General features: G+C 40.9%; 2 protein-coding genes across 6 annotated transcripts in view; one reads left to right on the forward strand and one right to left on the reverse strand.

Annotated features, from left to right (window-relative positions):
* mbd5 (methyl-CpG binding domain protein 5) overlaps positions 1 to 17,190 on the reverse strand; it is a 433,408-nt gene extending 416,218 nt beyond the window's left edge. For 2 of the 3 annotated variants that reach the window (XM_072471349.1, XM_072471331.1), the window contains exon 1: positions 16,811 to 17,190. The gene's annotated coding sequence lies outside the window, so the exon portion shown is untranslated. The remainder of the gene's footprint in view (positions 1 to 16,810) is intronic. The other variant, XM_072471358.1, reaches the window with a different exon arrangement.
* A 107-nt stretch (positions 17,191 to 17,297) lies between these two features.
* Positions 17,298 to 22,676, forward strand: part of orc4 (origin recognition complex, subunit 4) — a 140,080-nt gene continuing 134,701 nt past the window's right edge. For 2 of the 3 annotated variants that reach the window (XM_072471375.1, XM_072471383.1), the window contains exons 1-2: positions 17,298 to 17,422; positions 21,564 to 21,639. In XM_072471375.1, coding sequence (XP_072327476.1) covers positions 21,583 to 21,639 — 57 coding nt within the window. In that variant the 5' untranslated portion in view covers positions 17,298 to 17,422; positions 21,564 to 21,582. The remainder of the gene's footprint in view (positions 17,423 to 21,563; positions 21,640 to 22,676) is intronic. The other variant, XM_072471393.1, reaches the window with a different exon arrangement.

Consider the following 22,676-nt stretch of genomic DNA (forward strand, 5'->3'; position numbering starts at 1 on the left):
ACACTTTACGACTGAATTTGCTTGAAAACAGAACCACAGAAGAAACAACCTTCCTCAAAACTTGAAATCTTCCAAGCTTGTCCAACTATCAGATGATCGAGTACAGGTGGAAGATTACAAAGAACCTATCAATAGACAAGCCTGATGGGTGTCCGCTGACAAGCAAATCCCTCATCATACTTTTCGCAAGATTGATTTTGGAATACAGTTGGACCTTTGACTGATGTCTTTTCACTTGCCTAATTAAACATAATTTTTAAAAAATCATTCCTGCAATGTGGGTGTCACTAGCAAGGCCAGTACTATAATTATGGGTGGCACAGTAGCACAGTGGTTCGCACTGTTGCTTCACAGTGCCAGGGACCCAGGTTCAATTCCCGTCTTGGGTCACCGTCTGTGCGGAGTCTGCACGTTCTCCCTGTGTCTGCGTGGGTTTCCTTCGGGTGCTCCAGTTTTTTTAACTCCCACAAGTCCTGAAAGACGCGCTTGTTAGGTGAACTGGACATTCTGAATTCTCCCTCACCTGAACAGGCGCCAGAATGTGGCGACTGGGGGATTGTCACAGTATCTTCATTGCAGTGTTAATGTAAGCCTACTTGTGACGCTAATCACAACCAGAAACAGAATAAAGCCCTAGGACAGTTTCATTTCAATATTTATTAGTATATCCAATAACAGAAATAGAAAATGATAGAAATAATCAGCAGCATCTACGTTTCAGGTCTGAAACATGGATGTCTCCCCACAGATGCTGCCGGACCTGTTGATTATTTCCAGCATTTAGAACATAGAACATTACAGCGCAGTACAGGCCCTTCGGCCCTCGATGTTGCGCCGACCTGCGAAACCACTCTAAAGCCCATCTACACTATTCCCTTATCGTCCATATGTCTATCCAATGACCATTTGAATGCCCTTAGTGTTGGCGAGTCCACTACTGTGTTTTTATTTCAGATTAAAGGCATTCCACAGAATTTTGCTCCTGTTTGTTTGACAAAGTATCCTAATATTTGTTGCAGTCTACCAAAATTAAAGTTTGTAGTTGGGCATTAAGTTGGAATATTGCAAAATGAAAATGAAATGAAAGTCATCATAGTACTCGAGGACCAGAGGCTGCTCTTTCCTTTTGAGAGAGCTGATTGGTGGCGATGATTTAATCTGAGCGTCACCACACCTCAGGTGAGGGGCAAGGTTGAAAAGGCAGAGCCTTCAAGAATAATCTCAGCTGGAGCATGGAGTTCCAAAAGACATTTCATAAAGAGTTGCACAACAAACCTGTGAACAAAGTTCGACTTCATTGAATGAAAGAGGCAGTGGCAACATGGATACAAAACTGGTTGAATCGCGGAAACAGAGTAGTGGTTAAGGGATGCTTTTCCAGACTGCAGGAAGGTTTATAGTCAAGTTCCCCAGAGGTCGGTTTTAGGATCCCTGCATATATATATAAATTGAAAAGTTACCAAGATCGTTGTGTACAGGGAACAGTTTCAAAACTTGATGAGAATACAAAACTTGGAAGCATTGTGAACTATGAGGAGAATAGTGTACAACTTCAAACTGACAGAGACAAGTTGGTGGAAATGGCGAAGTTGTAGATGAAATTTAATGCAGAGCACTGTGGAGTGATTCATTTTGGTAGGAAGGGTACAATTCTAAAGGGGGTGCAGAAGCATAGCGATTGGGTGAATACATGCATAAATTATTGAAGGTGTCAGGACATGTTCAGAAAACAGTTAATAAAGCATACAGCATCATAGGCTTTATTAATAGGGGCATAAAGTACAAAAGCAAAGAACTTATGTTAAATCTGTATAAAACATAGTTCGGCCCTGAGCATTGTGTCCAGTTCTGGGCGTCACAATTTATAGATACATAGATAATAGAAGCAGGAATCATAGAATTTACAGTGCAGAAGGAGACCATTTGACCCATCGAGTCTGCACCAGCCTTTGGAAAGAGCACATACGCCTCCATCCTATCCCCGTAACCCAGTAACCTCACCTAACCTTTTGGATACTGAGGGGCAATTTAGAATGGCCAATCCACCGACGCTGCACATCTTTGGACTGTGGGATGAAACCGGACTACCCGGAGGAAACCCATGCAGACACAGGGAGATCGTGCAAACTCAGGTCTTTCGGGCCTTCGAGCCTGCTCCGCCATTCATTATGATCATGATTGATTATCAAGTTCAAGGGCGTGATGGCATTAGAGAGAGTACCGAAAAGATTTCCAAGAATGGTTCTCAAGACTGGCAAGTTTCCCTATTACATAGAAAATCCAAATTAATAGAATTATTAAGAGTTGCATATTTTTTTACTTTATTGAAATAGTATAGAACTTTCTTAAAGAAAAAGCAGACAATTCAAATGCTGCCTATCCAAGATCTAAAACTCCACAGCAATGCAGTTAACTCTGTTATTGCAGTAATGATATGGTTATTGTATTGAAATGTTCACCTTGCACTAAGGTACAGGTAGAGTCTAAGTTGATAGGCCTAAATTTACTCGATCAAATAACACTAATTGTGCAATACAAATTTTGACCCACCCTGAACTTCTATTTTGTTGATTGCCAGAGATTTCTGTGCATTGGTAATCCTGAAGTTTATGATCTGTAATCCAAAAGATTTGCTACACTTACATTTATTGTTTATTATGGTAATTAATGCATTATCAATTTGGTGCTCGAGAAAGTAGTTTTGGTCACCTTATGAACATGAAACAAATTCTATGTTTTGTTAAGTAAAAATGGTTTCCATATTAACTTATTGGCACAATATAATGTTAGCTATAATCTTGAACAAGCTACTGTGACATACATTTGTCACGGCTAGTTCAATATTGTTCAATGCAGGGACTAGGAGCACAGAATTAGTGTCAGTTCCTGAATCTCATTTCAGTAAGATAAAACAAAAAAAATCTGGATTGGAAAATGGAAAGATAACAGTTGAAAGCTGTACAGTTTTCTTCATATAAAATGTCATTTTTCTTCCATTTAAAATTAACCTTGATCTGTGAGTCATTGAGCCAAACACTTAAACACAGCTAGATTTGAACAAGATTCACAGAAACAGACAGATTTAAATTTCTATTGTGGCCGACTTGAATCCAACAATGTACATCTTTCTTTCACTTTTGAAATGTGATTTTTCATATTCTGAAATATCTATGGAATATACAGAGTAATACAAATAAAGTTTAATTCAGCTTTGAGAGATGCTATTTGAAGTGGATTACAATACTATTCCACCACTTCTATTCCATCCTCTGCTGACTCACACTGGACCATTGTTCCACAGCACAAGTGGTCTTTCCAACCTAAGCATTAAGCATAGATAGTAGATAGTGAGTGTCAAGCAGCATGGTTGTGCAACGGAGGAGCTCAAATGGAGATTTACAACAGTGGTAACTATAACCAAGCTTTACACTCTCCTCACTCAATGTTCACATGCCTGTTTCTAATAAGAGTCACAGGACAGTGAATGGGATTCCCTGGCCAATTTTTCTCCTCATTGGCTTGATTTAGTAATTTAAAAACGGCCTACCACTCAGAATCGAGCATGACTTGCTTTTGTCACAGTTCGATCAGTTGAGAGATTCTGGCAAGATGTGCATGATATGCAGACTTTGCCACACGTGGGACAGGTGGTGCTTTAAGGGTCCAGTAGATGAGTTGTTTGTTCAGCAGGAATGTTCTCTTCAGGTATGCTCGGAGGAGATCTCTAAAGCGAGTCTGCTGTTCTCCTGGAGGTTTCCTGCTGTACTGCAGGAGCTCGTTGACTTTGGAGAAGGCAACGATAATGACCTGGAGCTCAGTTTCTGACGAAGCGCACATGCAAGTGTCGTCGACATACTAAAGCTGAATGACCGAGGTTAGAATGATTTTGCTTTTAGATTGATTGTGGCATAGGTTGAGCAATTTCCTGTTGATTTCGTAAATTATCTCCACAGCCGTGGGCGGTTTGCTGGAGGTGAGCTGCTTTCTCGTAGCAGGAAAAATTGGGTGGTGTACCACCATTCTATCACTTATAAGAAGAAAATAATATAAGAAATAGGAGGAGACCATACAGCTCATTCAATCTGCTCTGCAATTCAAGCAAACTAGTTGCCAATGCATAAAATGTTCTTCTTTCTGATGCCTCAGCTGATTTGGCAGTAAGACATTGAGACAGTAAGATCAAGACAATCCAAGATTCAACCCCAATTAGTTCTCAGTCAGACTGTAGCAAGAATGGTACAACTGGTTTCCACATTTGTGGGCAGCACGGTAGCATTGTGGATAGCACAATTGCTTCACAGCTCCAGGGTCCCAGGTTCGATTCCGGCTTGGATCACTGTCTGTGCGGAGTCTGCACATCCTCCCAGTGTGTGCGTGAGTTTCCTTCGGGTGCTCCGATTTCCTCCCACAGTCCAAAGATGTGCAGGTTAGGTGGATTGGCCATGATAAATTGCCCTTAGTGTCCAAAAGTGCCCTTAGTGTTGGGTGGGGTTACTGGGTTATGGGGATAGGCTGGAGGTGTTGACCTTGGGTAGGGTGCTCTTTCCAAGAGCCGGTGCAGACTCGATGGGCCAAATGGCCTCCTTCTGCACTGTAAATTCTATTCTATCTATACTGTAACTAGTTTGAGGATAATTTAGGGTTTTGGCTTGTTTACTATTCAGCTCTGCCTGCTGGAAGTGCATGTGAATGGTTGCCAGTAGATGGAGGATATTTGTTGGAGCTTTGCTGTGATGGCCACCCATGGTACAATGACCTGCCAACTCAAAGACTTAGAACTTGCATGAAGGGCCTCCACTCCTCCAATAGTTCTGCAAATGTATTAAGCAAGCTGATAAATCATACACTCTGGGTAGATGCCTGGCTTTATTCCTTGTTTCTACTGAGTTAACTGATACCAAACAGGTAAAATTATCTTCAGCTTCCTGGGTTACAATAGAGGTCAAATGAATCATGAATAAAACAAAGTGCTTGAAAAACTCAGCAGATCTGGCAGCATCTGTGGAGCGAGAAACAGAGTTAACATTTTGATTCAGATATAGCTCTTCTGTTCCGAAGAAGTCATATTCAACTCAAAAGTTTGTCTGTTCCTCTCTCCACGAATGCTGACAAACATGTTGTGTTTTTCCAGTACTTTGTTTATATTTCAGATTTCCAGCATGAGCAGTATTTTGCTTCTATTCACTGGCTCCTCCTGACATTGTATCAGATGGAAAGAAGATTTGGATTGGCAACATGATCAATCATTCAGTTAAGACAGCGAATGACCAATTGTGCAAGAAACCAAATGATGAAAAAATGATTGCAGGGAACTGGGTGGGTTAATAGGATTAGAACTATTTTCCTATGTGAAGGGAAAAGCATATGAACATATTCGGCCAAATTACTTTGGTTCCAGTAAATACCTCCAGCTGCTACCTCAGGTATAAAGCCAGAAGGTGTTGGATCTTTACGCATTACTCAAACAAAGAAATGTACAGCACAGGAACAGGCCCTTCGGCCCTCCAAGCCTGTGCCAACCATGCTGCCCGTCTAAACTAAAATCTTCTGCACTTCCGGGGCCCGCATTCCTCTAGTCCCATCCTATTCATGTATTTGTCAAGATGCCCCTTAAACGTCACTATCGTCCCTGCTTCCACCATCTCCTCCGGCAGCGAGTTCCAGGCACCCACTACCTTCTGTGTAAAAAACTTGCCCCGTACATCTCCTCTAAACATTGCCCCTCGCACATTAAACCTATGCCCCCTAGTAATTGACCCCTCTACGCTGGGAAAAAGCCTCTAACTATCCACTCTGTCTATGCCCCTCATAAGTTTGTAGACCTCTATCAGGTCGCCCCTCAACCTCCATCGTTCCAGTGAGAACAAACCGAGTTTATTCAGCCGCTCCTCATAGCTAATGCCCTCCATACCAGGCAACATCCTGGTAAATCTCTTCGCACCCTCACTAAAGCCTCCACATCCTTCTGTGGTGACCAGAATTTAACACTATACTGTGGCCTAACCAAGGATCTATACAGCTGCAACATGACTTGCCAATTTTTATACTCAATGCCCCGGCCAATGAAGGCAAGCATGCCATATGCCTTCTTGACGATACCTTCTCCACCCGGGTTGCTCCTTTCAGTGACCTGTGGACCTGTACATCTAGATCAAACCCAAGTTCAGTATAAGTTATCAAGGTTTCATCTTAAACACTGCCTGGCTCCATTTCTACTTCAGGTTTGTCCGCAAACCCTCTTAACCTACGTCCTTATCACTTGAAACTGGGAAGGCCAACATATGGAGCTTCATCTTCCGCTATGCTTAAGCTCTGCATTTTTTTCCTCATCCTGCAAAGATTTTTGTCCCCACTTTCAGGTTCCTCTACAGTTTACCCTTTTCTCAACTCCAGTTTCCTAAAGCATATGTTCATTCAAGCGCTCTTTGCTTAGATGATCTACTTGCTTAAAATACTATCACTTTTCATTGGTCAACTCCAAACTCCCTCCCTCAGTATCTCTTCAGGACCATCTCGTTTTGCTGTCAATAATCTTGGAAAGGGTGCTTCTCTTTGTCCATGCTTCTAACACCTCCTAATTCCTGTTTTCCTCTGTTTCCAGTTCACTATCTACTACCCTGTTACGGTATGCTGGAAAGTATCTCTGTATGTCTTGGGTACATAGAAATGTATCTAGCGGTTTAATAAAATATATTGGTTGTGTAGGCTGTTCAATTTAATTGAAAGCTGGAGCCACTACATAGTCCAGAGGTGAAGAAGTTTAAATCAATACAGTTACATGCAAAGTAGAATAAGTATTATGTTAGAGTATGAAATAAGTGTGAATATGTTAAACTAAAAGATTAGCAAAGTAACTGGAAAATATAAATGGTTTTATAAATTGATCTTCATTTAACTGACACAATGTACAGCAGTTCAAAGTTCACATCATGGAGGTTAGTGACTTGCTCCTTCTGCCCCTTTAAAGACATCAAATCCACTGCACCATTATCCAGATGCTTTGAATAAATTCCACTCACAATCACCATGTAGGCAATAATGGATATCTGCAGCACAATGGCTATGATCTATACCACACATTACAGTTGCATTCCAAATCAAGTTTAATTTACAAAGCTTACATGGAGTATCGCTGCAAAACTGCACAACGTACTTTACTGGTTATGGTACATTTCACAGAAAACTATCAGCTGAAAAGATAATTAATCGCAAAAACAAATGTAAATCCTACATTAAAACTGGTACAGTACACTTTCGAATAAATTAAATTCTGCTCAAGCTTTCAGACCAGATCCATTAAATATTTCAAATTAATTTAGTAACGTAACAAAACATATTATGAAATTGTGGAAAAATAATCCCACAACAAAATCCGTGTTCCCCTCCGCAAACCTTCAGCTTGAAACACTGAAACTTATGGCCTTAAGAAATCTTCCTAAATTTTGCAGAATCTTTTCAACATTTGATTTTCAGCTTCCAAAATAATGACCATATTAAGATGCTCCATTTCCTGATCAAATTTTTAGGTACCAAAAAAGGTTTGAGCTGATCAACATGATAATGGTATTGTCAGCTTGAAGCAGGTTCGAACATATGGGCATGTGAAATAGTAGCAGGCAACATTCCCCACTAATTTTTATTTTTTTGAGTGTGGCCCTTTTTTTGTGCAGCTGTGGCACACTAATTTCAGGAGGCTGACTTGTCCAAGGCCAGTGTTGGGGCTTTCAGGTTGCTGTGTGGCTGTACAGCCTAGAGGATACATTGGGGACAGGGGTAGATCAAGTCTGCTCTGCCATTCAATAAAATCATAGTTGACCTTCAATTTCAACTCCATTTTACCACACAATAACTATATCCCTCAATTCCCCTCGAGACTAAAAATCTATCAACATATCAATTTCACAGGTACATCATAAGTGATAGGTACATCACAACCAGATCCAAAATAAGGTCCCTCTATCCATCACTCACAATATGCCTCATACCACTCTGCAATGCTGCTCCACTTTGCTATGGTTCCATTTCCCTCAATGGCCATCCGTAGCCTCTCTCAGTGAGACTGGCCTATGTCTACATGCAACTCATTTCAGGTCGAAAGAGAGATCGTCCTCACGAAGTTTTTCATGCCAGCAGCATGGATTTGAAAGCATGATCGAAAAGTCCAAGGTCAGAAGTGAAAGTTGCCATAAGTACAAACAACCTGTTAGTTTCATCCTTCCCATCACATTTGTGCTTTCTATCAAGTAATTTATTGGAGAGGGGATAATGTAAAAACAAACTGTTGCTCTACGTGGCATTTCTGCAAGCAAAAATTTATAAAATAACCCATATATGCATTGGAAACTCTATTATATCCTTGTTGAAATCAAAATGTTCGAGATTTGGCCCTAGCTATTTCCTCAGTCCATCTTTAAAAAGAGAGTTCAGGTTTGAAGATTTTGATCAAATTTGCAAAGGAACAGAATCTAGGTTTATCTGCATTTCAATTGCATTTTCCTACCCAACATTAAATAACAAAAATCAAACCATTTCAGGTCTTGAAAGCTTCAATTGTCCCAGCATCCACAGCCTTTCGGGGCAGCATTTGCGTTAAAGTCCTTCCTGATTTCATTTCTGAATGGCCTCGTTCCAATTTTAAGGCTATAAAATAGGGAAAGTGTTTTAAGCTTCTAAGTGCTGCAGCGAAAGAGCTCAGGAACAATTGAAGAAGGGAACCCAAGGAATCTACAGATATCAAGAAAATGACACAGTTGCAGTGGTTAGCACTTGCCTCACAGCGCCAAGGGCCTTGGGTGACTGTGTAGAGTTTGCATATTCTCCCATGTCTGCATGGGTTTTCTCCGGGTGCTCCGGTTTCCTCCCACTGTCCAAAGATGTGCAGGTTAGGTGGATTGGCCATGATCAATATGCGGGGTTATGGGACAGGTTGGGGGAGGGGGCTCTAGGTAGGGTGCTCTTTCGGAGTGTCTGTGCAGACTTGATGGGCTGAATAGCCTTCGTCTGCATGTAGGGGTTCTATGGTTCTTCTATGATTCTGTGAAACAAAATAAAGGAGTTCGAGGAGGAAAATTCAAGAAAATGGTACAAAACAGTAAAGTATTCTGCAAATATATCAGGATGAAGAACATAGTCAAGTAATGGTGAGCTAAATGAAGTCGCAGACTACTTAAGTATTTTGTTTCAGCATTTACAAAAGGCAAGCAGTGAGATCATGTTAAAATATAATCACTATACTTTTAAAAATAATAAAATCAGTTAAATCAAAGGAGGAAATGTTCCTGGGTCTGAAGGGACACTGAATGATCCTGGGGAAGAAATAGCAGAGGTCCGAGAAATTATACTTCATTATTCTATTAAGGCTTGAGGACTGGAGAGTGGGCAATTTTGTATCCATTTTCACAAAGAGAGACAGAAAGGGCCAGGGTAATTATAGGCTAGTTGGTTTAACATCTGTGGTGGGGGCATTTTAGAACTTTAATTAAAGATAAAATTACAAAATGTCCAGATGATGGAGAAAATAATTAAAAGCAGCCAACATAGATTTTAGAAAGGGAGATGGCGCTTGACAAACCCGATAGGATTCTTTTAGGCTGTATCTGATATGAAGACTGCAGAACATGCAGCTGATCTCGTATACATGGACTTTTAGAAAGTCTTGATCGAAGGTGTTGCTGAATTTTATTCAGGAACTACCTCTGTTCATTGCACACATCGGATTTACAGAAAATACTTCAGCATGAGGCACAGTAAGTAATGATGAAGACCAAAGTAAGCTGCAAGGGAATACCAATAAGATGGTGGAGTGAGCAAAAAAAAAAAAAGGCAGATGGAATTCAATGTCATTAAGTGTGAGTTGCCGCATTTTGGTTGAAATAAAAAGCAATTATATTTTGAATGGGAGCTGATTGGATAAAATGGAAAAATTTAGGGATTTAGGAGTCCAGATTCACAGAAGATTAACAACAACAACTCAAGTGGCTGAGGTTATATTAAAAAATGTTAATGGAGTACTGGCTTTACAGTAATAGAATACAAAAGTCTAGAGGTAATGCTGAATCTTTATAAAGCCTCAGTAAGACCATAGTTGGAAGTTGAAGTTTTGGGTCCACGCTAGGGAAGGATGCTGAAGCAACAGAAAAAAAGGTACAGCCCACATTCACCAGGAAGCTGTCTGGTATAAGAGAATACAAATAGGAAGAAATCATTTTTTTAAATATGGCCATTTTTGTTGGAACAGAGCAGATCATGAGGCAATTTGATGGAGGTGTTTAAAAGGTGAAGGGATGCAAATATAAACAGTGGCTTAGGAGTCTGGAATGACAGAGATATAAAATCAAATTTATGAGATGTAGGACAGAGAACAGGATAAAAGGCATACGGGAATAGGGTGCACATACAAGATGAAGACTACTGCTCATGTGGAGAATAAACACCAATACTGACTGGTTGGACTCAAGGGCGAGTGTCCATGTTGTATTTTATGTGAAGCCAATTGTGTAGAAGTCAGAGTTTTGTTCAGACAAATAAATGCTTGCACAAAATAGGACCAGTCAATTACACAAATGTTAATTACAACCTCTAATGCAAGTTCGCAATCATCCAAAGCAACAAAGATTGAAGATTGGTTTTGAATTTATGAGATTAGGTGCTCCTCGGGCATGTTGTCCAATGCATTAACCATTAGACACATTGGCTAATTGTGAATCCAGATGTTGTTAATTGCATTACTGATAAGTATAAAAGACCATTGTTAGGCATACGATCTCAACACACTTTCACAGCATTTAAGTACATTCAGATTTTTGGGCGTTTGTTCGTAAAACTGCAAGGCAAAAAAGTGCGCAAGTGTTCGTTGATCATTGTGAGTGCTTTACCTTCTTGTTACTGAATGGTAGTAGAGGTTTCCTAAGTAAATCACATTTGAAGTACCTATCTTGAGATTGTAAGCAAGGTGTTTTCTACTAACATCAGTCAGCGCATGTGGCTGAAGCAGTGTTACAATAGCCACACCTGTGATTAAGTCAGCAGTTTCTAATGGACAACATTGCTTGTATAACGAGGACAATAACAGTAACAAAATTACTATGAAAAAAGCTGAATATTCAAAATTGCAAATTCAAATTTGATTTTTGCATTTAGTAACACTACCGTACAGAATTTCTTCATATCAGCTGGCAAAAAGGTATCTAAACCAGAATTTAAACTAACATGCTACTTCAGCTATTTCTTACCATTTCTATTATGGTAATGACATAACTCAGCATGAGGAGTCTAAGTTAACTTGCTTATTACTCGCTTTCAAACGCGTACGCACACATATCTTCCTATCTAGTATCTCGGATTTAAGTTGTCTGGAATACTCGATGAATAAACAAAAATAAACTTTGAATCACAGCCTACTTCCTAGCAATAAAATACCAAAATTATATTTCCATGTTAATTGTAAATTTGGAGGACTGTGATAGTCCACTGTGTATAGCACAGAAACCAGTTCAAACTGTAACCCTGGGTCAGAAAAAGTAACTTGACTTCCATCGTTCAATGCACACGTCTAAAAACATTTGGTTGGTTTTGTGCTGCCAGTTAATTAATAAAAATATTCTAATTTCAGATACAAAGCCTCTATTTTTAACAATTTCTTGACAGAACTTTATGTTTTACGGAAACTACTACACTTCACATTAGCCACAGAAGCAGGTAACTGCCAAGTTAATTGTACCGGTTTCAACACTTTTCAGTTTAACATTTCCTCCATGTGAAAGAAAAGCAACATTCCCTGTTCCCACAGATGAAATGAACCCTAATTTATCATATTAAATGTTCAGTTGCTTCTGTTGTCTTCATCAAAACATTGAAAATGGGTGAAATTTTCCACATAACTGCAGCATAATGGTCTTTACAGATGCAAAATATCAATGCATGGACTGATTTATACAAAATGCAGCAGTGTTCGAGAGGCCACCAAGATGCTTCGCATCATAAAATAATTTTCTCCGATGGCCATGTTCAGTAGATATTCATGCAAAATGTGCTAGCAATTGAGGCAAATTCCATTGCCCTTGCGGCTAATTAAACATTATTTGCAAAAAGCCCGCCATATTTTTTAACAATAGACTAGCCAAAAATATCGAACAAACCTAACCATTAAGCTATCAATTAAAAACAACTAAATCCTTGATACTACCAAGCTATTGATCAACTTTTTTGAAGCATTAGCTGCAGAATAATTCTCAGTGATTTTGTACAATCTTAGTGAATTGAGTATGGTTTTGGTTAGGGGGGTGGGAGATAAGTTTGGTGGTGGCAGATATGCCTGGTGGAACTCCTCTGCTCTGTTTGCATGTGTGAACTAGTTTATGGTTACTTACCATTTTATTTCTCCATTCGCCCTCCCATTGTGACCTCTGCCATCGATGCAAGCTTGATGACCAGCATCCCACCTTTCAATTAGGCACCTTTCCAGGCTCCCAACACAAGTTCAAATATTCCAGATCATAACTTCTGCGTCTATCTTTTACTAATAATAATCTTAATAAGAATTTTTATTATTGTCACAAGTGGCCTACATTAACACTGTAATGAAGTTACTATGAAAATCCCCTAGTCGCCACACTCCGGCACCTGTTCAGGTACACTGAGGGAGAATTCAGAATGTCCAATTCACCGAACAGCACATCTTTCAGGACTTGTGGGAAACCCACGCAGACACAGGGAGAACGTGCAGACTCCGCACAGACAGTGACCCAAGCGGGAATTGAACCCGGGACCCTGGCGCTGTAAAGCAACAGTGCTAACCACTGTGCTACCGTGCCTTGATGATTCTGCTATTCCCATTTACACTTTCTCGAGAGCAACCTTCTGATTCTTTACTTATACCATCTCCTTTACCTTGCATGATATCCCGTTTGTCACTGCCTTCCACCCGATCATAGTATTTTCCTTTTGTTCTTTCCCTCTACTTTTCCTGCTCCTGTACTTGCTGAAAATCTGCTGCATCTCTAACCTTTTCAGTTCTGACAAAAGGTCAGCGACCTGAAACATTAACTTTTTCCCTCCACAAATGCTGTATTTACCTGAAATATTATAATAATCTTTGTCACAAGAAGGCTTACATTGACAGTGCAATGAGGTTACTGGGAAAAGCCCCTAGTCGCCACACGGCACCTGTTCGGGTACACTGAGGGAGAATTCAGAGTGTCCAAATTACCTAACAGCACGTCTTTCGGGAGTTGTGGGGGAAAACCAGAGCTCCCGGAGGAAACAGCGAGAACGTGCAGACTTCGCACAGACAGTGACACAAGCCGGGAATCGAACCTGGGACACTGCCGCTGTGAAGCAACAGTGCTACCCACTGTGCTACCGTGCCGCCCTAACATCACAAATCAGAACGATCTTTTGAAAATTCTCAACGCACAGCTAATTAACAACTCAATGTAATCAAGCAATTCAAATTTTGTGGAGGATTTAGGCATGTACAGGGATATGTGCAATGAACTTCCTCAAAAGGATTATACAAAAACACAATACAAGCATATTGAAAATAAATAGAAATCCAATTTGTTTTTGATCGGAAAGTATTGCAAACTGATTTTTTTCCAAGTAAAAGGCTTAATACAAAATTTTACACTATACTTCCATTTTCAATTCAAGCAATAGCACCAATAAGCCATCAATATAAATGTTGTAAGTCACTTCATTGCTGCACAATTGTGTCACATGCACATATTTCTTTACAACATTTTTTTGGGTTGATGAAATTCTGTGTGTGCAACATCTCCATAGCAACGAAATAAAACGTCACCAATTGTTTCAATGAGTATGCCTCACTCAAGTCAGCTGAAGCTACACTTGTAGATATACAAAATAATCTAATTTACACAGATGTATACATAAGAACACATGAATTGAAGCAGGCTACTTGACCTTTCAAGTTTGCCCCAACATTAAACAAGATCTACCTCAACTCCATCTTCCCACACTAATTTCCATAATGCCTAATTTCCTTAATACCAAAAAAATCTATCAACCTGTTTTGACTAGGGGCTGGTTTAGCACACTGCAGGGGCTGGTTTATCACACTGGGCTAAATAGGTAGCTTTTAAAGCAGACCAAGGCAAGCCAGCAGCACGGTTCAGTTCCCGTACCAGCCTACCCGAACAGGCGCCAGAATGTGGCAACGAGGGGCTTTTCACAGTAACTTCATTGAAGCCTCCTTGTGACAATAAGCGATTTTCATTTCATTTAATCCTGAATGACTGAGCATTCATAGCTCTCTGGGAGCGAATTCCAAAGATTAGCAAAGCCTGTGTGAAGAAACTGCCCCTCGTCTCAGTCCTAAACGGCCAATCCTGTATTCTAAAACTGTGACTTCATGTTCTTGATTTCCCAGCGAAGGGAAACATAATTCTCAGCATCTATCCTGTCAAGGATTGTAGCATCAGTTATCAAGCACCTTTTTTTGACAGGAGATAGTATATACTGATCATAATTCGTGCAGGAGAATGATTGTAAAATAAAAATGAAGACATTCATTAAAATTAAAACAATAGTAACATATTTTGAAGAGCATTTCTGGAGATAATACTACATTGAAGGCTGCTACAACAGCAGTACTTGTTCAAACCTTTCCCAAGGCACATCATATATTTTGAAAACAAAATTTTAAACAAACCGCACAAATTTTCCTCTTAAAATTTTATAATTCTGAAAATGAAAATACAAAAATGCTCAATATACTTGCTGGATAAATGGCAGATACTTCAGCAACATCATTGCATCGAGACTTCAAGCATTGTATATTTATCGTAACTAACATAGGTCAAATGTTACCAATTTTTCAGAAAAGGTTCTCTAAGCCGGCATAAAATTTGATGAAACATATAGTACTGGCATAAAAATATGTCTTCCTTGAATAAGATATATGACAGTACAGTATATTGCTACATTAAGAATGCTTGCCACTCATTTGAATTTGAAGACTTTGAAGCAAAATAAGAATACAACTAATTTTGGGATGTAATCAGCTCAAACCATATCTACTTTCCAGAAGAGTACAGTTGACAATTTAAAGAGAGAAAAATAAAACCATTGTTTTAAGTCAGCAAAATCTCTTGATACAAGAAATCATCTTGACAGAGCTCGAAATCAAGCCACTGGGAAACCTGTAGGACTTCTGTGTGCCCAATATGCTCACCTCAAATACGATCCCATTCATTCAACACCAATGAATTTAAGTGCAGATTGACATAAGTCAAGGTTTTGTGACTGCCTACATGGACATACAGAGTTACTGTTTAACCAGCTAAAAAGTTGCAGTTTTTCACAAATGCTCATTTAAGAAGGACCACGTTACCCATTGAGCTATTTCACACTGGGTTATTTACAGCCAAGTGGGAAGAATCCCAGGATGCAATCATAGGTCCAATTCTTTAGGAGCTATGAATACAATTAACATTACGCTGGAGGGGTGGTGCAGATCTAATTAGTTCAGGAAATAGTTTGCCAAAACTTAATGCAAAAAGTGCAATCACTTTTAAGCTTCCATCAAGAGGTGTGTCATCTTGGAACCACCTCAACCCCAACACAACCACTTAGGCGAGAAATCAATCTTTTGGGTATTATGCAAAACAAAAAACAAGGAGAATGGGATATACAAAAATCAAACAAATATAGAAAAGTTTATTTCATAGTTTAATGTAGGTCAACAAACGGACCAGGGAACGAAATTGTAGAACTTCAAATTAACAGCATTTAAGAACACTGTAAAAATAACTAATATTTTCTGCAACTTCTATAAAAATGTCCCTTGAAATTACACTAATTATAAAACAAAAGAAAGCACAGAACATTAAATCAAAACTGCCAACTGGCAATTAAATCAGTTGCTGCTATATGTTTAATATATAAATTCAATGTACATCACAGCGCAGTTTCAAAATGTAATTAAAGTTTCTTGGTTAAAAAACATAGAGCATCAGAACCTTTCCTTTTCCAAGCAAAACCATCTTCACACTAAGCTATGATCTAAACAACACTATGGAACAATATCAACATATATATATATGCAGAGTAAGTCACCAAGCACATCAGTTCTAACATTGTGCATTTATTTTTTTTTAAACATTAAATCCCTGGAGTTTTGTAATAAAAATGTAATACTGGAGTGAGAGATGGCAAAACTGCACAATGTTTAAACCCTTCAACTCCAAATGTTTCTTTGGGTTTGAAATCCTAGGTATTGTAATCCATATCCTACTGGGCCTGTAAATATGCAAAATATGAAAAATCACAAACATGACGGTATCTTAACTGCCAGTCGATTCACATTTTCAAACAGAGGGGGGGGGGGGGGGGGGGAGAATGCATACCAATCTGCAGATCCTACTGCAACCCGCCCCCCCCCCTCCTTCCAGATATCCAAACACATTTTTGCATCAGGATGGAACAACCGCTCTGATTACTGCGGGGTTGGTACCCACAAGAGCTGAAGTTGGACTGTTGTAAACAGCAGTCACGCATGGCCGTGGCCTGCAACGTAGCATCATCATCAGCAGCAGCAGCAAAGAGGGGGCGGATAAATAGAAGCCTTTAAACCAGATTAAACCCCATTTTCAGGAGCCAGCAACGTCCCTCTTCTGCGAAATATACCTAAAAAAAATTACACCCCAAACTCCAACAGGACCACATTCTTAACACTGAGAAATATTTATATATTAGTGTAAAATTTACACTTCATATAAAATAAAGATCTTTCTCTTTTTTTTAAATTTAAAAAAAAAACGAGGCTGGGAATTGCTTTGCAACCACTTACCTTCAACTCTTGCCCCCCCCCTCCTCCCTCGCCAAAGCTTTCGTTTCAAAAAAAAAGTCAAAAACAAAGGGTAATAAAGGGCTCAAATGGCACTTAGAAGGCTGCTGGCCAGGCCCTGGAGGTCGGCTGGTTGTTAAGGGAGGTATCCAGGAAGTTTTTCAGACGCTCGGGATGTATCCGGTTGGGAATGTGGACTCATAATAACAAAAAGAGAGAAACGGCCGTTTTATTTCTGGGGACTTCGCAGGAGCTTTGCACAGAAAGACTAGAGGGTGGGAGGGAGGGGGGGTGGTGCGGAGAGAGAGAGGGAGGCAGGCAGGGTGAGAGAGAGAGAGGGGCAAGAGAGAACGAGAGGAGAGAAAAAAAAAACCTGCAGCTGAAAATACCCGGGGCACTGCGCATGTGCCAGGACGGAGATGGCCCAGAATGCCGCGGGGGGAGAGGGAGGCGTTGCGAACCGAGTGACGGAGCAGGTGGGAGGTCACGGGCGGGTTAGATGGCAAAGGGCGCTGGGGGCGGGATTAGACAAAGGCGCTTGGTTACCTGAGCGACGATCGGCAGTGAGTGAGCCAGCGAGGGGGAGAGAGCGCGCGGGCGGGCCCGGCGGCTCAGGTAGGTGCAGCCTGGCTTTTAAATATGGGTCAATTCCCATTATGTTTGTATGTTTCAATTTTATATTTGTATGAATAATACACCCCCTCCCCATAATTTTCTTTATGCATAAGTTTGGAGATCTGAGATATTAGTTGTGGGCACGTTTGCTGTTTTAAATCCCCCCCCCCCCCCCCCCCATCCATCCTCAGGCTCCTGTGGTGAATCCTCAGCACTCTTTTTGTCCGAATTGTTATCATTATTTTCCCAACGTTCTTGATTCTGTTCAGCTTGTTTGTTCAATTGGGAGATGCCGATTTGATCCATCGCAACGATTTCTTTAAGATTGGTCTTGCATAGGTTGCGCAGTGGGTTAGCCCTGCTGCCTCACGGCGCCGAGGTCCCAGGTTCGACCCCGGCTCTGGGTCACTGTGGGTGTGGAGTTTGCACATTCTCCCTGTGTCTGCGTGAGTTTTGCCCCCACAACCCAAAGATGTGCAGGGTAGGTGGTTTGGCCACGCTAAATTGCCCCTTAATTGGAAAACATTAATTGGGTACTCTAAATTTAAAAAAAAATTGGTCTTGCATATCTCTTTCCCCACCCCCAAGCCAGTGCAATTCTTAATCTTTTTTTTTTGCCAACATGCTGGTTTGGGTTTGTCCTTTTTGTTTTGGAGGGGATGGGGAATCTGATACATACTTTGGTTCTGTGCTCACCAAAGGAGGACACCAGCAACGTACCAGAAATGTTGGGGAACGCAAGGTTTAGTAAGAGAGATAGGAACTGAAGGAGGATCAGTATTAGTCAGGGAACGGTGTTGGGAAAATTGATGGGATTGAAGGCCGAACAATCCCCAGGGCCCGATAATCTACATACCAGAGTATTTAAGGAAGTAGCCCCAGAAACGACGGATGTATTGGCGGTCATCTTCCAAGATTGTATCGGCTACAGATTGAGGGGTAGTTAATGTAACCCCACTATTTAAAAAGGGAGGCAGAGAGAAAACAGGAAATTATAGAGCAGTCAGCCTCGTCGGTTTTGGGGAAAATACTAGAGACCATGAGACGAAGATTTAATAACAGTGCACTTGGAAAACAGTGGCAGGATTGGACAGAGTCCGCATGGGGTTACAAATGAGAATTCATGCTTGGCAATCTACTGGAATTCTTTGAGGATGTAACAAATAGAGGTGATGAAGGGGAAGCAGTGGATGTGGTTTATTTGGACTTTCAGAAGGCTTTCGACAAAGTCCCATATAAGAGATTAGTGTGTAAAATTGAAGCACATGGGATTGAGAGTAGTGTATTGAGATGGATAGAAAACTGACTGGGAGACAGGAAACAAAGGAGGAATAAATGGGCCATTTTACAAATGACAGGCAGTGACTAGTGGAGTGCTGCAGGAATGAATACTTGGACCCCAGCTATTCACGATACATATGTAAGTGAGAGAACAGCATGTAATATCACAAGATTTGCAGTTGACACAAACCTGGTGGGAGGGTGAGCTGTGAGGAGGATGCAGAGATGCTTCGGTGTGATTTGGACAACTTGAGTGTGTGGGCAAATGAATGGCAGATGCAGTATCATATGAGGTTGTCCACTTTTGCGGTAACTTCATTGCAGTGTTAATGTAAGCCTACTTGTGACAATAAAGATTATTATTACTTTGGCAGCAAAAACAGGAAAGCAGATTATTATCTGAACGGCTATAGATTGAGAGAGGGGTGTGTGCAACGGGTCCATCTACATGAGTCGCTGAAAGGAAGCATGCAGCAAAAAAGGCAAATGGTATATTGGCCTTAAAAGAAAGGGGATTTGAGGATAGGAGCAGGGATGTCCTGGTGCAATTATGCAGGCCCTTGATGAGACCATACCTGGAACATTGTGTGATGTTTTGGTCTCCTTATCTTGAGGAAGGATGTTCTTACTATAGAGGCAGTAAAGGTTTATCAGACTGATTCCTGGGATGCTGGGACTGACGTATGAGGAGAGATTGAGTCAGTTAGGGTTACATTCGCTGGTATTTAGAGGAATTTGGTGGGTGGGGAGGGGGGGGGGGTCTCATAGAAACCTATACAATTCTAACAGGACCATACAAGCTAGGTGCAGAAAGGAGCCCAGAACCAGGGGTCACAATCTAAGAGTAAGTGATTAAACCATTTGGGACTGAGATGAGGAGAAATTTCAATCATTTTTCTGTTTCCCTCAGCCCCATGTCAATAAAGACAAGACTTGTTCCACGAGGCAGTGGTTGTGTTGTGCAAAGTATTGATGGGTTAGGGTTTCATTTTCTGTTTGCACGATTGTTCACAAGAGACTCGATTCATGCCAGTGGGTCAAATGCCCCTTTCAATGCTGCAGGTTTCCACTCCAGTGGTTCTTTTTTTTTCATATGTAAAGTTCGCCAAGCTGGCACATTCCCAAACGAAGATGTTGTCTGTTAGTGCTGCGCTCTGAAGACTGATTACCAACAGTACGCAGTGGCCGGGATATTTCTACTTGTATATTATACAAGCAACGGTCTGGTGGAGTCATTTAACATAATTCCAAATGAATAATGAAAAGAAATGCTGAGTAGTTCAACAGCGGAGCTCCTTGAAATTTGTGTGCAGAACCGCAATATCTTGATCCTGTGTCATCAATAATCTATTCCTGTATCAAGGCTAAATTTATGCCCTTTGTGAGAGAAAGAAGGAATTGCCTGATTAAAGCTCAGGACGTCCTAAAGTGTTTTATATGCAGTTTGGATGTGCAATGACATTGAAGTGTCCATTGTAACTCGGTAATCGAGTTCAAATCCAATTCCTGAGTGCACTTGGGTAAAGCAAAGATCTCCTGAGATTTCAGACATAGAGAAAGAGGTCACGGAGACTAAGATCTGCAGCGAGTGTGGTCAGCAGCGGGGAGAGTTTCTGTTTACTACCAGGCAGAATGCAGGAGGGAAGATGGTCTCTGGTTGAAAAGATGTATTCTGTGGCAGTTGGAGATATCTGGAAGATTCACCCTGGCATAAGCAAAGGGTGAAATAATTGCTGGAGTGGGTTTTACTGCTTGTACTTCTTTCTGGACTTCTCTGGAAACTGAGAATAGTGCCTTCTGACAGTCATGGGATGTTATGCCTCGGTGAATAAGTGAACCTGTTAGAAGCGATGTTGGACAGGTTCCTTTAAAAACTGCAGTTCTGTGGAGGAAATTAAGTGTAACTGTGGCATGGGGCTTTCAGTCAAGTTTAAAGTTCAAGGTGAAATTAATTTATGTAGCTTAGTGTATTAGTTGCTTACTAGATATTATTTAGTTGATAAAAGCAAATTTCTGTGGACTCTGGAATCTGAAACAATCGCAGCAGGTCTGACAGCATCTGTGGAGAGAGAAGGAAGCTAATGTTTTGGGTCTGGATGGCACTTTGTCAAATTATTTAGTTGATATTGCTTTTAGTTTTTGTTACAGTCAAAGTCTTAACTTGTATCTACTACCTCATTGACTGGAGCAGTTTATGGTATAAAGATCGATGGGCATTGAATCTCATAGCACTCGAGATAATTTGGAGTCTCAATGTTTTGATTATGTGGATGCTGGTGCTCACTATCTCACCATAATAAAAATAGTGCCAGGAAGCAACAGGGCTTTCTTAACAAACCAAGCACAAAATATGACATGTAGTATATCTTGTATCCTTCTATAAAATAAATTTAGAGTGCCCAGTTAGTGTGGGGGCGAAACCCACGCAGACATGGGGAGAATGTGCAAACTCCACACAGACAGTGACCCAGGGCTGTGATTCGAACCCGGGTCCTCAGCGCCTTGGTCCCAGTGCTAACCACTGTGCCACATGCCGCCCCTTAAAGAGCACGCTACGTAAGCCCATGCAACCTCTCCCTGTAACCCCACCTAACCTTTTGGACACTAAGGGGCAATTTAGCAGAGCTAATCCACCTCACTTGCACATCTTTGGATTGTAGGAGGAAGCCCACGCACACACGGGTAGAATGTGCAAACTCCACACAAGGTCTGAATCGAACTCGTGTCTCTGCCGCTGTGAGGCAGCAGTGCTAAGTGCTGTGCCACTGTGCTGCCCTGACTCACTCCGAGCAAAAATATTGCTCTTCATTGTGAAATATTTGAATTGAGCCGATCATGATTATTCATTTTAACTTTGCAGTTTATGAAAAATCTTTATCATGAGTAAAAGAAAATCTAAGGACAACAGCTTTTCTCTGGGCGAATGCATTACTAAGGTTTGTATTTACATTTTAAGTTATATGAATATTAATTTTATACTGAATTCTTGCAATCGAGTGAGCACCTTCTTCTTTCTAATAGCTATGAGCTTTTCTAATGTATTTGCATTATTACCGTATGGTCATGGTCGTATTCTGAAAGTTGTGGCTAAATTTCATCCAGCCCCCGAACAAATGCATTGCAAACCTCTCGTGTGATACAATAAAACTTCACTGTGGGAGAATGTTAAAATAATGCATCTTTTATGCTCGTGTAGTCATTGTTCTGTATGCAACTATGGGTAGTTGGCTTGCACAGAGAACGCAGGTTATGTTGGTTGGATGATAAATGTTGATCACGACACTGGGAGAACTTGCTGGTTTTTATTTGTCTAGTGCCATGGGATCTTTTACGTTTACCTGAATAGGCAGGCAGGCTTGGTTTAACGATTCAGCTGCTAGATGTACTTCCAAAATTTCAATCGAGATTATGTAAAATCTTGGAATTGGTCTTGAGTCTGTGATCTTTTGACTTGAGGTGATTGTTAGGTGAACCAAGCTTCTACCTGATAGTTTGATTTGGGGGAAGCAACCAGTTCAGTTCAAACAAATAGAATAATCTTGCAAAGGGCAGCACGGTAGCTCAAGTGGATAGCACTGTGTCTTCACAGCGCCAGTATCCCAGGTTCGATTCCCCGCTGGGTCACTGTTTGTGCTGAGTCTGCGTGTTCTCCCTGTGTCTGCGTGGGCTTCCTCCGGGTGCTCCGGTTTCCTCCCACCGTCCAAAGACGTGCAGGTTAGGTGGATTGGCCATGATAAATTGCCCTTCGTTACCAAAAAGGTTAGGTTAGGAAGGGCTATTGGGTTACGGGGATAGGGTGGAAGTGAGGGCTTAAGTGGGTCGGTGCAGATTCAATGGGCCGAATGGCCTCTTTCTGCCCTGTATGTTCTATGTATTGCCTGATTTTGATTGAAGGCAACTCATCCAGGTAAGTACTGCGTTTTCCATTTGTGTTCTTTCTTTCCTAATCCTGCACCGTACTAGCGAGAAAACT

The sequence above is a fragment of the Scyliorhinus torazame genome, chromosome 2 (assembly GCF_047496885.1).
Source record: "Scyliorhinus torazame isolate Kashiwa2021f chromosome 2, sScyTor2.1, whole genome shotgun sequence".
Lineage (NCBI taxonomy): Eukaryota > Metazoa > Chordata > Chondrichthyes > Carcharhiniformes > Scyliorhinidae > Scyliorhinus > Scyliorhinus torazame.